The 14883-nt window shown below is 36.5% G+C and overlaps 1 protein-coding gene and 1 long non-coding RNA gene across 2 annotated transcripts in view; one reads left to right on the top strand and one right to left on the bottom strand.

Moving 5' to 3' along the window:
- STPG2 (sperm tail PG-rich repeat containing 2) overlaps positions 1–12224 on the bottom strand; it is a gene marked incomplete at its 3' end in the record, with an annotated part of 298763 nt that extends 286539 nt beyond the window's left edge. Inside the window, 2 exon segments of the mRNA XM_032632823.1 lie at positions 3691–3803; positions 11993–12224. Of these exon segments, the coding sequence (XP_032488714.1) occupies positions 3691–3803; positions 11993–12101 (222 nt within the window).
- Positions 12225–12658: 434 nt separating this feature from the next.
- Positions 12659–14883, top strand: part of LOC116754409 — a 30189-nt gene continuing 27964 nt past the window's right edge. The window contains exon 1 of the long non-coding RNA XR_004350054.1: positions 12659–12938. This is a non-coding gene — a long non-coding RNA (uncharacterized LOC116754409). The remainder of the gene's footprint in view (positions 12939–14883) is intronic.

The raw sequence follows: 14883 nt of genomic DNA, 5'->3' as shown, positions 1-14883 counted from the left end.
AAATTTCCATTCTTTGCAAGCCATGACTATAGTCTCTACGATCTGACATTTCAAACTGCAATTTGAATTTATATTGAATACTTCAACAGAGGATAGTAAAATCAATTTGACTTTTTTTAACTGTGTACAAATTAACCAGGATTTTTTCAGATTATTCATAATTACCAATTCTACTATTTTACAAATGGTTACAAAAGGAACTTTCATATGTCAGATAAATGACCCAAAATTATATTACTAAGTAATTATACATTTTATATAAAAACCTGTGAGACAATGGTCTTAGTACTTCTTGAGAACTGTGCTTTGTCTATATGCAAAGGCTATTTGATGAATTTTTATATTGTCAGCAATCTCTAAGCTCTACAGGAAGCAGAGTCTCATATGAAGTGTGAGGCCATGCTCTGTATCACATATGACAGACTATCATTCAGCTCTAATGAGATGTATCTCTCCAATCAAAAATCAAACCTAATCTGGACATCTATTCCTAGGCCTAGCTAGTGAGAAATAAGAAATAAACTATTTATCTGGACCCAGGGAAGACATCCCCACATCTAGAACCATTCTCATGTAACAAGGAACAAAACGGTATCTGCCATGCAGAAACAGGTCTGAAACTAGAAGACAACCAGAAAACATAAGTGACATTTATACTGAACTTCTGGAGTGGGAATCATCCTAGGAAACAGAATATGAACAAAACAAATTACGTGACTTAATAAGTTAATTATCAAAGGATCAGAAGCTTGTACTTTGTAAATTTGATTCTTCTGCTTCTTTTATTTTCTTAAGTTCCTTTATGTTCTTTTCTACTAAGCAAATTTCCTTTATGCTCCTTTCTATTTTTCTTTTCCTTTTGAAAAAAATTAACATGCTTCAGATATGCTAAAGGAAGCAAAGAAAATTGTTTTGCCTATAACTGGGCAAGAGCTATAAAGGCAAAACTTATACCCCCAACCCCAACTTGTGAATAATGGCCACAACCATAGCTAAAGTGAAATAACCATAAGAGGAAGAGAGAAATAGAGGAGACCAAATAGGGGAAAAGAATTTCAACTCCCAAATATTCTGCTTTTATAAAAGCCTCAAGTATTCTGTATTTAGCAGTGGAGGTGGGCCCTCACAAATACAACCCACATTTTTGGTTTTTTAAAATTTCATGTGAAGTCTCCAAATAATATTTACTAACTAACTTCTGACAGAAAGCAACATGTCAACCTATGCTTCCAAAAGAAAAGTATAAAGATAAGTTGTTAAATACATGCATTAATTTCCAGTAAGATTATCCCTTTAATTATTATCTAATATATTAATTATTTACAGAATATGTAACCTATGTCACATTACAAATATGTTTCCTAATTCAGCTATTTAAAATGAAATGCCCTGCGCTTCCCTGGTGGCGCAGTGGTTGAGAGACCGCCTGCCAATACAGGGAACACGGGTTCGTGCCCCGGTCCGGGAAGATCCCACATGCCGCAGAGTGACTGGGCCTGTGAGCCATGGCCGCTGAGCCCGCGTGTCCGGAGCCTGTGCTCCGCGACGGGAGAGGCCATAACAGTGAGAGGCCCGCGTACCGCAAAAATAAATAAATAAATAAAATAAAATAAAATGAAATGCCCTTTATTTTTCCAATAGTATGATAAATTCACACTTCTTGAACTTCTAAAAGTTCTGCAAGAATTTAGCCTAAAACTACAAAAAAATCAACGGCAACTACGTAAATAATAAGTCATTTTTTTAAACAAAGGAAATCAATCATCTCTTGGCACTTGTTTATAATTTTAAGAAGAAAAGTAGAGAATACCAAAACTCTTTTTCTTAGATCATCTATTATACAAAAAAGCACACTTCCTAATTTCTTTTCTTGAAATCCAAGAAATGTACCCAATTTGGAATAAAATAAAATTTGATCTAAATTGCACTTTATATTATTTTACAGGAACTGACTAAAATCAGTATTAATATAAAATAACACTCCAGGGCTACAACACTTCCTTTCATTTTCCCTATATTTTTTTCCCCTTTCTATTATAAAATGGCAACACTAATAATGGTTAAAATTTACTGAGTGCCAACTATAATAAGGCACTATTCTAAATGCTTATTAATATATTTAATCCTTAGAAAAAGCCTACCAAGTTATTACCCCTACTTAATAGATGAGGAAACTAAGACCCAAAGAGATTACGTGGTTAAGATTAAAACTCACAGCTAGTAAGTAGCAGAGATGGATTTTGAATCTAGGTAGTCTAGAGCTAGCTCCAGTCTAGCTCCACAATCCTAACCAGTTCTTTATAATAGCTCACGTTATATTTACCATCGAATCTATAAGTTGCAGAATAATGAAACAGGAACATTCAAGAACAAGAAATAGCCCAAATCTAGAGATCCAGGATTCATTTAGCAGTGACACTGTAATACCATCTTTGAATGCAGTAGCTAGATACTAATTTGGCTCCTTCTGGGAAGGAAAATTATACATAAAATAATTGCACTTTTAAAATTATATATATGGGAAGAAGTGTGTGTATGTTGTGTGCATGAGAGAGAGCTAGGCAGTCAAGGGGTGAAAAATAATGGAAATCTATTGTTTTTATCTGTCCAGCATCCCTTCTATTATCTGCTCATAGCAGCATATTTGCCACCCTTGGGACAATCAAACCTCCCCTATATTTTGTGATTTTGAAGGAGCTTCTAAACACAGGAACCCCTGGCCCAGGAATCATAGGTGTGGGTCCATAATAAAACTGGACCAATCAGATTTTCCCTACTGGGGATTTTAATTGTGAGTGTTGTCACACATAAAAAGTGGAAGAAGTTATAGAATTAAGTTATCTAATGGCAGTTTCCCATTGAATGATGCAGAAGTTCTTACTACCAAAATACCTGGGATTATCTTAGTCCTGTCCTTCTTTAAGTCCTGACTGCTCAATTCTTCCTTCAAGTCTATGAGCCACCCAAGTACCTTACATATAAATCTATGATAAACCTAGTATCTGTTTTAAAAATCCATTTTATTGCTTGCAACCAAAAACTCCTAACTGGTAGAATCATTAGGGGTTTGAGAAAATCTAATGTAAAAATTAAGGCATCAATGACTTGATCTGGGCCTCCAACAGGGGAGATAAAGGTCTGCTAGGGTCAAGTAGGAGTCATTATGAATGAGTACAAAATTTACGTGAAAAGGGAAAACTTTTTATTAATGATTATAAAGACTGGAGTTACAACCACTGTTTCTGAACATAAATGGACCAATGAAGATATTCTGGTCACAGACTCTTAAGAAATAGAAGACAATGGCAATAGCTATAGCTTTAGAATATGACACACAAACCAATTCCTTCACTCTGTTGCCATCCTTATTCTACATATTTTGACCATCTGCACAACTTTCATGGGCCTTAATTAATTCAGTAGTCCTATCCTCCCATTCAGGAATCTCAAGGTCTATGAGGCATGTAACAATGTTTTATGTCTTATAAAATATGTGGATTAATGACAAACACCCAACCAGACAACCGACAGTGAACACATTTGTTTTTCTCTTATTCTAATTGCAAAATATAGATTGAAAGGTGAAAGAAGATCATAGGAAGGGAAAATAAAATATGACAAATGACATGTTAGTCTATTAGAGGAAGAAAGCGTGATTTTTATTAACTCAGACAATTATTATAAATTTACCTGCACCTCTGAAACATTATAGTGTCCTGGGCCTGGAACAGCTTTCTCAGTGCTAGAGGCAACAGTAAAAGTACTTTCTCTGGCAGCCAAAGAAAAGAATGGTGCATAGCCACCTATGAAAGTAAAATCATATCACCGGCAGATAAGATAGGATTCTGATAATTTCAGAGAAAAAGCACTCAAAATGTATAACATCATTTGGTAACCTCAATTGCTGAGACTGTATTATTAGAACTAATGTTTAGCCACAGAAGTTTTTGCATTTCAAAAATTTTATGTAAGAGCATAATTTGTATTAATATACATTAAATATAAGAACCTACAGAACTGGACTTACTAAACACCAGAAAAAATATCTAAAGAAAATAAAACAAGTTTTTTTCCTTCTAAGCATATTTGGTTGAGATGAAAATGTAAGTTCTATTTAACCAATAAAATATTTTCATCCTCAGAAGATCATAGTTTTATATATTGGAAAAACATATTAATTATAGAGAATAGCATATATGAATTTATAGGCAGAGCCTAGATAGAAATAATTTAGAGTGAGCTTACGGGAAGTAATTAACATGTTTCCTCGCTTTGGTACATAGTTGGCACTCGGTAAGTATTTCTTGATTGCCTGACCCCAAACAAAGGTTTATAAATCCAAGATACAAGCAGAGACATACTCAGTAAGAAAACTTAGTAGACAGATTTAGTCTGCTGAAAGATTGATAAAAATTTTCAAGAAATATAGCAAGAAAATGAGCTTAGTTTAATCAACATAGATACTAAAGAAAAAATGACAGAAAATAGAGCAGCTATATTCAACAGGTAATAAAAGAATGAAAGTGAGGACTCAAAACTTGTGAGAATCTTGTACAACTAAGGACAATGTACACTATGCAGATTTATGGTGATAATTAGTACAGCTGAAAAGCTTGCTAATCTGGACTAATAATATATTTTTAAAACCAGAAATAATGTTTCTTTTGAGGCCTTCATGTATTAAAATGCAACTGAAATCAAAAATCATTTATTTGTGTTGGGTATTAAAGTACAAAAGAGGTGAGTCAAATGCAGACCTTACCCTTAAAAAGCAACAACCTACTGAAGCATTAAGAAAAGTACTAAAATAATTTTAAACATGGAAAAATATCTGAAGTGCTAAAAAATGCCCAGAGGGTCAAAAAGAGAAGTTCTCAACCACACTGAGGTGATTAGAAAAAGCTTCATGAATGATGTTAAAACTCTGGGTGTTAATTTAGCGACTGATGGTTTGAATTTGCTACCCCAAAGCAAAAATAAACAAACAAAACAACACAAGGACCATAACAGAAATCCTTAAAAGGAAGCCAAGTTTTGAGAAACCCAGGACAGCAGTTGAAATGTTCCAAATCGGGGTAAGCAACCAAAGAACAAGATACAGATTTCAATCAAAACACACATATAAGCACACAGAAACCAAGCTACAGATTATATAAAGTGAATAGTGAAAACAACCAGAGAGTGTTCTACCAAGCAGCAGGAAAATATGTCCTATAAACTGGAGAAAAGTCAATGAAAAGAAACACATTTAGGAATGAGAAGATGGAATTAGCACAAAAACCATTAAATATCTATTATAAATATTCTTCATATGTTCAATAAGGTAGAAGAAAGATGAACATGATGAGGAGATAAAGATATAAAAAAGACCCAAATCAAACTTCTGTAATGAAAAGTATACTGAATGGGATTAACAACTAATTTTATATGGGTTAATAAAAGACATTTTTTCTCAATTCTTAATCACTTTAAAAAAATTGACTGTTTTAATCAAAAATAATTTCAATTCATTGTGGCATTACAGCATATGTAGAAATAAAATATATGGCCACAACAGCACAAAGAATGAGATGGGGAAAACAGAAGCACACTGTTGTATGGCTCATACACTACACATGAAGTGGTACAATATTATTTGAAGGTAGATTGTGATAAGTTAGAGATGTATATTGTGAACCCTAGAGCAACCACTAAGTAATAAAAGAAAGAGATACAGCTAGTAAACCAACAGTGGAGATAAAAACAGAACCATTTTTGTAAAAACTCAAATCATTCAACTATGTTAGCGAAAGAAGAAGAGAAAGAAAGAACAGATAAATGCATAACAAATAGCAAGAGATTAAATTTAAACACAACAATATTGATAGTGAAATTAAATGGAACAGTTCTAAATGCCCCAACTAAAAGAGACTGTCAGATTAGATAAAAAAGCAAGACCCAACTTTATGGTGTCTATAGGAAACACTCTTAAAACATAAAGACACAGAGGTTAAAAATAAAAGGATGAAAGAAGATTTACCACACATCCATGTATCAAAGAAAGCCAGAGTGACTAAATTAAAAAATCAGATGAAGCAGATTTTAGAACAAAGAATACCAGGAATAAGAGAGACATTTCATTATGTTAAAGGGGTCATTTCATCAATATGGTTTAATAATCCATAAAGAAAAGCAAGGAATTCATTGCCATAAAAATTAGAATAGTCCTTACCTGTAGGGGAGAGGGAAAGGGTTATGGTTGGAAAAGACAATTTTGCAATGTTGTATTTCTTTACTTGAGTATTCACTTTTTAAGTTATTTAAATTTTATGCAATTTTCTGCATCAGTATTTCATCTCACAATTAAAGGTATATTTTTTAAAATTTATGTTCATTTAGGTAATGTGAGATAGATATGAAAACTAAGAAAGCTAAGCTCAGGCTAGTTCTGAGGCAGCTGTCATCAGAACATGGCAGAGATTCTAACTGAATCTATTTAAAGAAACATAAAATGAATTGCAAAATACTGAAATTCATATAAAAATGAGGGGAAAAAAAACCCTACACAATAGCCCCATGTGTTCAAGAAAGCCAGTACTCATAAAATCTTCATTGCAGTTTCCCAATATTAATCACAAAAGAATCTTTCATCAATAGGTTAAAAGTTTGTATGAAATATTGAGCTCAAGTAAAACCACAAGAAAATTTAAATGTTTATACTAATAAGCTCCATAGAGAAGGGACTTTTCTGTTTTATTCATAACTATATGCCTACTGTGTACAGTTAGGGTGACAAACTGTCTTTAGTTTGCCCAGGACACAGGACTTGTAGTGCTAAAGTCAGGACATTCCCAGATAAACCAGGATGTTTGGTCTCCCTGTCATACTGTCGTGCATATTAAATAAATATAGAATTAATAGGTGATATTCTAAACTACACCTTTCGTCATTCATTTAGCAATACTGAATGCTTTATTACACGTCAGAAAGAGGCAGTTAGGGTACAATAATGAATAAGCTAAACCCTTGCCTCAAATAGTGGGGAAGCCAAACAAACAATTACATTACTAACAGTGCTGCTAATTATTAAGATACAAAATATAGGAGAAGACAATTCTGGCACATTAGGGTTGGTGGAGTGAAAAATTTTAAGTTTGATTTGGGACATATGACTATACTGACATGTTAAGTGCCAACAATAAATGATAAATCAAACTGTCAGGTAGAAAGAAGAATATAGGAGAAGATAAGATTCGAGAAGAACGAAGTAAGTTCAATTTGAGATATATTAAGTTTGTGGCACCAACAGCAGAAATCAGACTGGCATGAAGCAATAAAAGTCAGTCTAACTTTTGAGAAAGAAGGTGGGGGGCGTGGGATAAAGGACAAGTTCTGCAGCCACAACTACTGTACAAAGCAAGCAGGGTGTTCTTCACGTAAAAGCAATAGCTAGATCTTTGAAACATATACTTATCTTCGGGGACATCAACATTTATATAGCAATCACATACATATTTTTATTTAAACTTAAATAAAGATAGAATTCCCTAAAATGTTCTCCCTAAATTCTGAATGGCTAATAAGATAAAACCATTATTGCCGGCATAAGCATGTAGGTAGGAGTACAAGACCATGGACAGCTCGTGCTTCTGCGGCAGATAAAACTGCTTTCCCATCAAAGAAGAAATTTAGCAAAGAATATATTAAGAACCACTGTCACCCAGCCTAGATAACTAACATAGAACCAGGACAGATAACTAATACATGCTAACATGGGGTACCATTTGTTATGTAAATCAAGCTCAGAAAGCAATGAAATACTCCTCAGCACAATAATGCCAGGAGCAGTCACATTATTAAAAGGACTATGTTTTTATCATATCTTACTAGGCTGGTCGTTTATGGGAAAGCTTTGCTTTAATGAGATAAGATTTGCTTGCTTCTCAGATAATTTGCAAGAAAATCAAGAGCAGCTGTCACTAATCTGGAATTAGAATATCCATTACCTCTCCCACTCATGAAATCAGAGCAGCTGAGTCCTATTCCTTTCCGGCTGCAAATCCTGGGTAGAAATCCCTGATCAACTGGACAAAAGTCAAGGCAATGAAGTTTGAAAATTAATGTGGAAAGAATTTTCTGAGGAAAATATGAAGACAACACACTGGAGGACTGACCAAGCAGCCTACAGTAAGAGGAAAATGATAATTAGAAGAGAAAGGTTGAGAATAAAGAGTATCTGCACCTTTCTTTTGAAGTTCTAAGACTAAGATCTTCTCCTCTTGTGTAATTCGAGGTAACAAGTAAATTACATAAAGTCCCAACATCGCTTTTCCTACATCATACTCTACAAAATTTCCCTGACCCTTAAATAAGTGTGTATACTTCTGTATAGTCCAGTGTTACTGACCTCAAAGAGGTGTAAAGCAGAATGTACCTAGGAAAGAGGTAACAGCTACTTTTAAATTATCTTGCCAGGGAATCCTGTAGAGAAATGACTAAAGAAACACCTATAACCTCTATTGATTATTATTATTAGTATGTCAGTGCTGAGTGTTACTAAAACAGGGTTCTATAGGATGCAGCTGCTCAAAGTTCCCAAATATGGAATTTCCTAGTTTCCTTCATAGGTCAACAAGGCACAATTCTATAAAACAGTAAAAGAAGGGCCTTGTAAACCCGTTACTGATCTCTAAGCAAAGTTCACACAAGTCAAATTATAAGTTTTTAATTCTGCTATATGTAACTCATTAGATTTTTTTAAACTTTCTTTCAAGAATTATTGTTTATTTCTTTTACATACGTGTTAAGGTACTGAGCTAAAAACTGAGACTAACACAGTCGAGATCTTGGTTATTGCCCTCAATAATCTCACACTTTAATGTGGCAGCCAGATAAGTTAACAGATAATTACAATATAGTATCAAGGTGCTTTGAGCCATTAGGAGTCAAAGAAGAAAGACCTGAGACAGAGTGGAGTCAAAGAACAACTTCACTTTACCCAAGGCTCAAAGAATAAGTAGGAATTAGCCAAGTAAGGAAAGAAAAGAGAGATTACTCAGCAAAGGTAGCAGCAAGTACAAAGGCATGGAGGTGAATGAACATGAATTTATAGACAATGCAAAGTTGGAATTGCTGATATGTAGGTTAAGTGCTGGTGAAAGTGTGGTGCCTGGAAAGATCAGGTTAAGTGAGAGACCAGGGATCATGAAGAATCTCATGCAGCATGTTAAGGAGTTCAGATTTTAACCTTAGTGTTAAAAGGAATTTTTTAAACAAATAACATAACTATATCTTAGGAAGATTACATTAGCCATAAGACAGAAGTTGTTAGAGGCTGAAACAGAGAAACCAGTAATATTTTATTGGTTTATTTCAGAATAAAAATAACAAATCCCAAACTAAGCCAAGGGCAGTTAAATGAAGAAAGGGAACCAGTTTGAGAGAGAATGAGAAGAGAAAATCAATAGGTTCTAATGATCAATGGGAGTGACCAGTCAGAGGAAAAAAAAGGAGTCTAAAATAATTCCAAAGCTAAAAGTTTATAAGCAACTGACATGGCATTTTTTTTCAAAGGGGTCTGTGATGGTAGGGAAAGTGATAAGTTCAGACACCTGGAATTTCAGATGCCAGAGACCACCCAGGTAGAGATGTCCAAAAGAAGTAATTGGCAATGCAAAGGCCTGATGATCAGGAGAAAGCTCGTCTTAGAGATATGAATCACCTGTATCTCTAAAGACTGTTAGCGAGTCATCAGAATCAGAATATAGATAGCAGTTGAAGCTGTGGATTTGAATGAAAAAGTAAACATAAGAAAAGCAACAAGCAAAGGATGGGAAGTACAGTACATAGACATTTAAAAGGTATTTAGAAAAATAAAACCCTTTAAAGAAGACTATGGAGGGTTGGTTGAAGAGCGGAAAAATGATACCTGATTCAGCATTTAACAAATGTTTGCTAGGTCCCGACCATGTATCAGGCACTGTTCCAAGACAATAGTTGGAAAAAGAACCAGGAAAAAATGATGTTACAGACACCAAGGGAAGAAATATCTCTAAAAAGACAACGGTCGGTTGTGTCAAAATAAAATAAGGATTGAAAAGTATCATAAATGTTAGCATTTTCGGTGGTCGTCGGTGGCTAATAAATTGGTAGGGAGTTAATGCTTATAAGGACTCAGCTGCATTAAATAAAGACACATAATAAGTGCCAAGAACACTGATATCAATAGAAGCTGAAAAGCAGTAAAATTCAAGATTAAAACAATGACAAATGACAAATTTGTACTCCAAAGAAACTTAAATCAACCTAATACCCTAATCTCATCAAACATGTTAACAGAATAGTGGATCTTGGCATTTGTTTAAAAATACAGGAACAGTGTGACAATAGGGAAAATGCAGGCTAACAAGGGAAAAAGTGTAATCTGGATGGTATTAAGCCCCACAAAAATCATATTAGAAAAAGCAGAAAGCAAATTATAAGTATTTATTAAAAGTCACCCCCTAGCCACTAAAATTGCTAACAAATGAGAGCAAATAATTATTTAAATTATCCATTCCCACCCCACCTCTCAAAGAGTACAGCTTTTCTTTACAGAACGTGGGATAAACAGGCTCTCGTTAAGTATATTGAAAAAAGATGGGTATGGTAAGATAGGAAGCATCTACCTGAAAAAATACATGGGACTATCTTTAAAAGGTATTCCAAAACAGAAATATAAAAGTTATATCTCATATCATCTCACACCAGTCAGAATGGCCATCATCAAAAAATCAAGAAACAATAAATGCTGGAGAGGGTGTGGAGAAAAGGGGACACTCTTGCACTGCTGGTGGGAATGTGAATTGGTTCAGCCACTGTGGAGAACAGTATGGAGGTTCCTTAAAAAACTACAAATAGAATTACCATATGACCCAGCAATCCCACTACTTGGCATATACCCTGAGAAAACCAAAATTCAAAGAGAGTCATGTACCAAAATGTTCATTGCAGCTCTATTTACAATAGCCAGGACATGGAAACAACCTAAGCGCCCATCATCGGATGAATGGATAAAGAAGATGTGGCACATATACACAATGGAATATTACTCAGCCTTAAAAAGAAATGAAATTGAGCTATTTGTAATGAGATGGATAGACCTAGAATCTGTCATACAGAGTGAAGTCAGAAAGAAAAAGACAAATACCGTATGCTAACACATATATATGGAATTTAAGGGAAAAAAATGTCATGAAGAACCTAGGGGTAAGATAGGAATAAAGACGCAGACCTACTGGAGAACGGACTTAAGGATATGGGGAGGGGGAAGGGTGAGTTTTGACAGGGCGAGAGAGAGTCATGGACATATACACACTAACAAACGTAGTAAGGTAGATAGCTGGGGGGAAGCAGCCGCAAGGCACAGGGATATTAGCTCGGTGCTTTGTGACAGCCTGGAAGGGTGGGATGGGGAGAGTGGGAGGGAGGGAGACGCAAGAGGGAAGACATATGGGAACATATGTATATGTATAGCTGATTCACTTTGTTGTAAAGCAGAAACTAACACACCATTGTAAAGCAATTATACCCCAATAAAGATGTTTAAAAAAAAAAAAAAAGTTATATCTCAGTAAATTAACGTTTCTCTGGTTAGTTAGGAAAGGTGTGTGAGGCAGGCAGGATTAGAAAGAAAAGAGACAGAAAGCGGTAAGAAGTACACAGGAGATTTGGAGACCCACATACTCAACGGGGCCAGGAAATAAAAATCCTAGATCTAATCTGTACCATCTAAAGTATGATGTGGACAGCCACTGTAAAATCAAGTCTTCGCCACACGCTTACTGGCCTTGTGAAATGCGACAAATTATTTTACCAGTTATCATCCGTAAAATAAGGATAGTATTTTCCCTGCCTACTTCATGTGTTATACTTAAGAAGTGGTACTACAGTGTTTTAACTCAGGCGCACAGAAGCGGAGCAGGCTGAAAGTGAGGCGCCTGTTACAGAAGGCTTGCCTTTCTCTACACCTTACCTGTTGCCTGCTGCTTCAGGAAAGGTACCTGGTAGGATCCAGGACCCACATGATCCTCAGTGCTGCCAGCTTCAGCCAATCTAAGCACACGGGGAGCCCGAGCATACATAACGGAGTGGGGGGAAGGGTGGGCGACTGCAAAGGGATTAAAAACAGGGAGGCTAGAAGAGATGTGGAGCAAAAAGAAGCCGTCAACAATTTCTGGAGGCCTGGGAAAAACTTCTGTAAATGGAGGTGCTAGCGCAGGGGCTATAGCCCCACCTGCTCATTGGTGTCAGAATACTCCCAGGTCGATTTCTAGCCGCGTGGAAAACTGAAAAGAAGCACAAGCACAGAGAAGCTCTCCCGCAGGCTCATCCGTTCACCAAGCGAGAGCGGAAGCGCTCCTCCAAGGAAGGAGGTTAAATAGTAGGCGCCCACCCCTCTGCTTCCGGAGCTGGCTCCGCCCGTTTCTTTCCACCCGGAAGTCTCTGGGAGAGAGGTTCAAGCGCTTTTCCCTGGCCGAGCCCTGGGAGCATGCGCACCGAGCTGCACGCCTTCCCCACTCGCTCCGCCCCGCGCTCTCGGCGTCCTCCAGCAGAGGGCGGGGCCGAGGCCCGCTGCTCCTTTTATCGCGTTGCATCGCGATTCAGAAAAGCTCTAGAAAACGCTTTGGAAGGCGTTAGGGGTAATTTGACCGTGGTCCATTTCCCCTTTAAGTCAGGGCGGCTGGGAAGAGACTAGCAGCTGCTGTGAAAGAAAAGCCTTAGTGCAAAGGGAAACGCTTCCGCAACCTCATCCCCAACTCCTACCACGACTATACTCGCACCCCAGGGGGAAAGCACTCTGACTTTATCCCATAGATAGTCCAAAGGGTGCTAAGAGAACCCCAGAAGGTGGTGGTGACAAGAAACAGAACCGGGGGAAGGAGACGAAAAACTCACCAACCGAAGCAATGCAAATTCAGGTAACTGAAAGCTGCTCCTGTTGTCAGATACCAGGCAACGGCAGCATTGATTTATTACATTGTGTATAAGTAAAGACCTTGAGAAAGCCCAGTCCACCCCACTAAACCAAGGAGCCTCTTAACCTTAGGCGAAAGAAACCAGGCTTCTTCAAAGGCCTTAAGGAGTCTATGTCAGAATCCACCTAAAAGTTGTCTCAGGATTTTTTTGTTTTTTCCCAGCAAGGATTCCATCCAGATTCTAACCATTCTAAAGGCTTAAACAAATCCTATCTTGACCATGCCTTACCCCCAAATGAGCTACAGTACTTTAATGTGTTCCTACTACAAATTTGTACTTATTTATACTCTGGAGGACACGGTTCAGTACTCAATTCTGTGGGTCATTTATTGTGGCTTAATTGTTCCATATATGTTAGAATGCTCTCCATACAAGCCTTATCTGCCTCACAAGAATGTATCTGTAGTACCTTTTTTCCTACTCAGTAGCTTCCTGAATAATCATTTAGTCACTTAAAAAACGCTTACTGGCATATGCTGTAGGTTCAGTATCCTGCTAAGTTATGGGGATACAAAGATATAAGAAAGTTTTCATCCTCAAGGGTTCTATATCTAATGGAAAAAGAGACGTGTGTAATTCATAACAAGAGATGACAAGAGAGATGAATAAAATGATAAGAAAAATATTACAGTACTTTGGATACCTCTTCTTCCTACTAAGAAACTAGATACTCAACTATATGGGAACCCCAAAAAGCAAATTCAGATGCCAGCCATTTTGCTGTAGGCACTGGTGAAGGCTCTCACATCCTCCTTCTGGCTTTTCACATCTGCAACAGTCTAGATTACTCTTTCCTGGGGTAGAATTGGCTTTGAGACTGGAAATGGAAGTGGTAAAGCAGGCTTTATATGCTTTCTGTCTGATCTGATTTTTGTCCACTGGACCTAACCTAACTTAGACAAAAGGAGCTCTTCATAGGTGTATCCTAGTTTATTTACGGATCTCTAAAGGGGAGTTTGTAGCCTTGAGACCTAGGTACCACCTAGAAATGTAGAATTTCTTTATGTTGCCTGAGACCTCAGTCCATGTTCTTTCCTCAGCGACCTCACAGAGAGGGGTAGCTGATCAATGGCAGGACTCTAGCGTTTCTGGGCCTTGTGGCCAGATCCCATCTAAATATCACACCACTGAGGTACAACCTCTACATTCTTTGACTTTGTAACACTTCGTCTCTAAGAATTCTGTGTTCCTTGCAAAAGGCTTTTCTTTGAAAAGTTTTTAGTGTGAAAATCCTTCCTCTATTTCCTTGAATTACTGTGGCTGTTCTTCTGTCTACCTTTCCCAGCTATTATTTCCCTCTTATGGTTCAGTAACCAGAACGGTACACAGTATTTAAGAATTGGAACATATTTTTAAATGAGAACAGCAACCTTTTTAATTATCTCTCAGTGTGGTAAATATTTCTTAAATAGTTTAGAATGGGTGTACTGCTAAAAAAAAATTAAAATGTTAACAGTATTATAATTATTTATGAATACAAAATAAAGAATTTGGTTCAGCATTTCTCAGTTCCTGCAAAATAGTTTTAATGCTAATCAACCACACAATACAACCATTTCCATAGTATTAGTAAGAGATGGAAACTGTGTTTGAACTCAGGTTTATTTGACTGCAAAATCTGGGTTCTTTCCGTTTCTCTGTGCTGGCTCCCACAAGAATAAACTTTAAAAATAAAGCTTGGGGGGTGCGAATTTGCTTTAAGTAGCGTTAAATACCTTATAAATATTATAAAACTGAATTGTTTTTGAAACTAATTTCTACAACCCATTATGACTTACTGGTTTTCCATTGTTCTGCTTTTTGTAAAAAAAAAAAATCAAGCAATGGTAATAAATCATTTGGCATGTATCAAAATCAAATGAATATACTTTGTCAGTGTTATTAGAG

The sequence above is a fragment of the Phocoena sinus genome, chromosome 5 (assembly GCF_008692025.1).
Source record: "Phocoena sinus isolate mPhoSin1 chromosome 5, mPhoSin1.pri, whole genome shotgun sequence".
In the NCBI taxonomy this organism is placed as follows: Eukaryota; Metazoa; Chordata; class Mammalia; order Artiodactyla; family Phocoenidae; genus Phocoena; species Phocoena sinus.
This window is presented reverse-complemented; position numbering and strand designations above follow the sequence as displayed.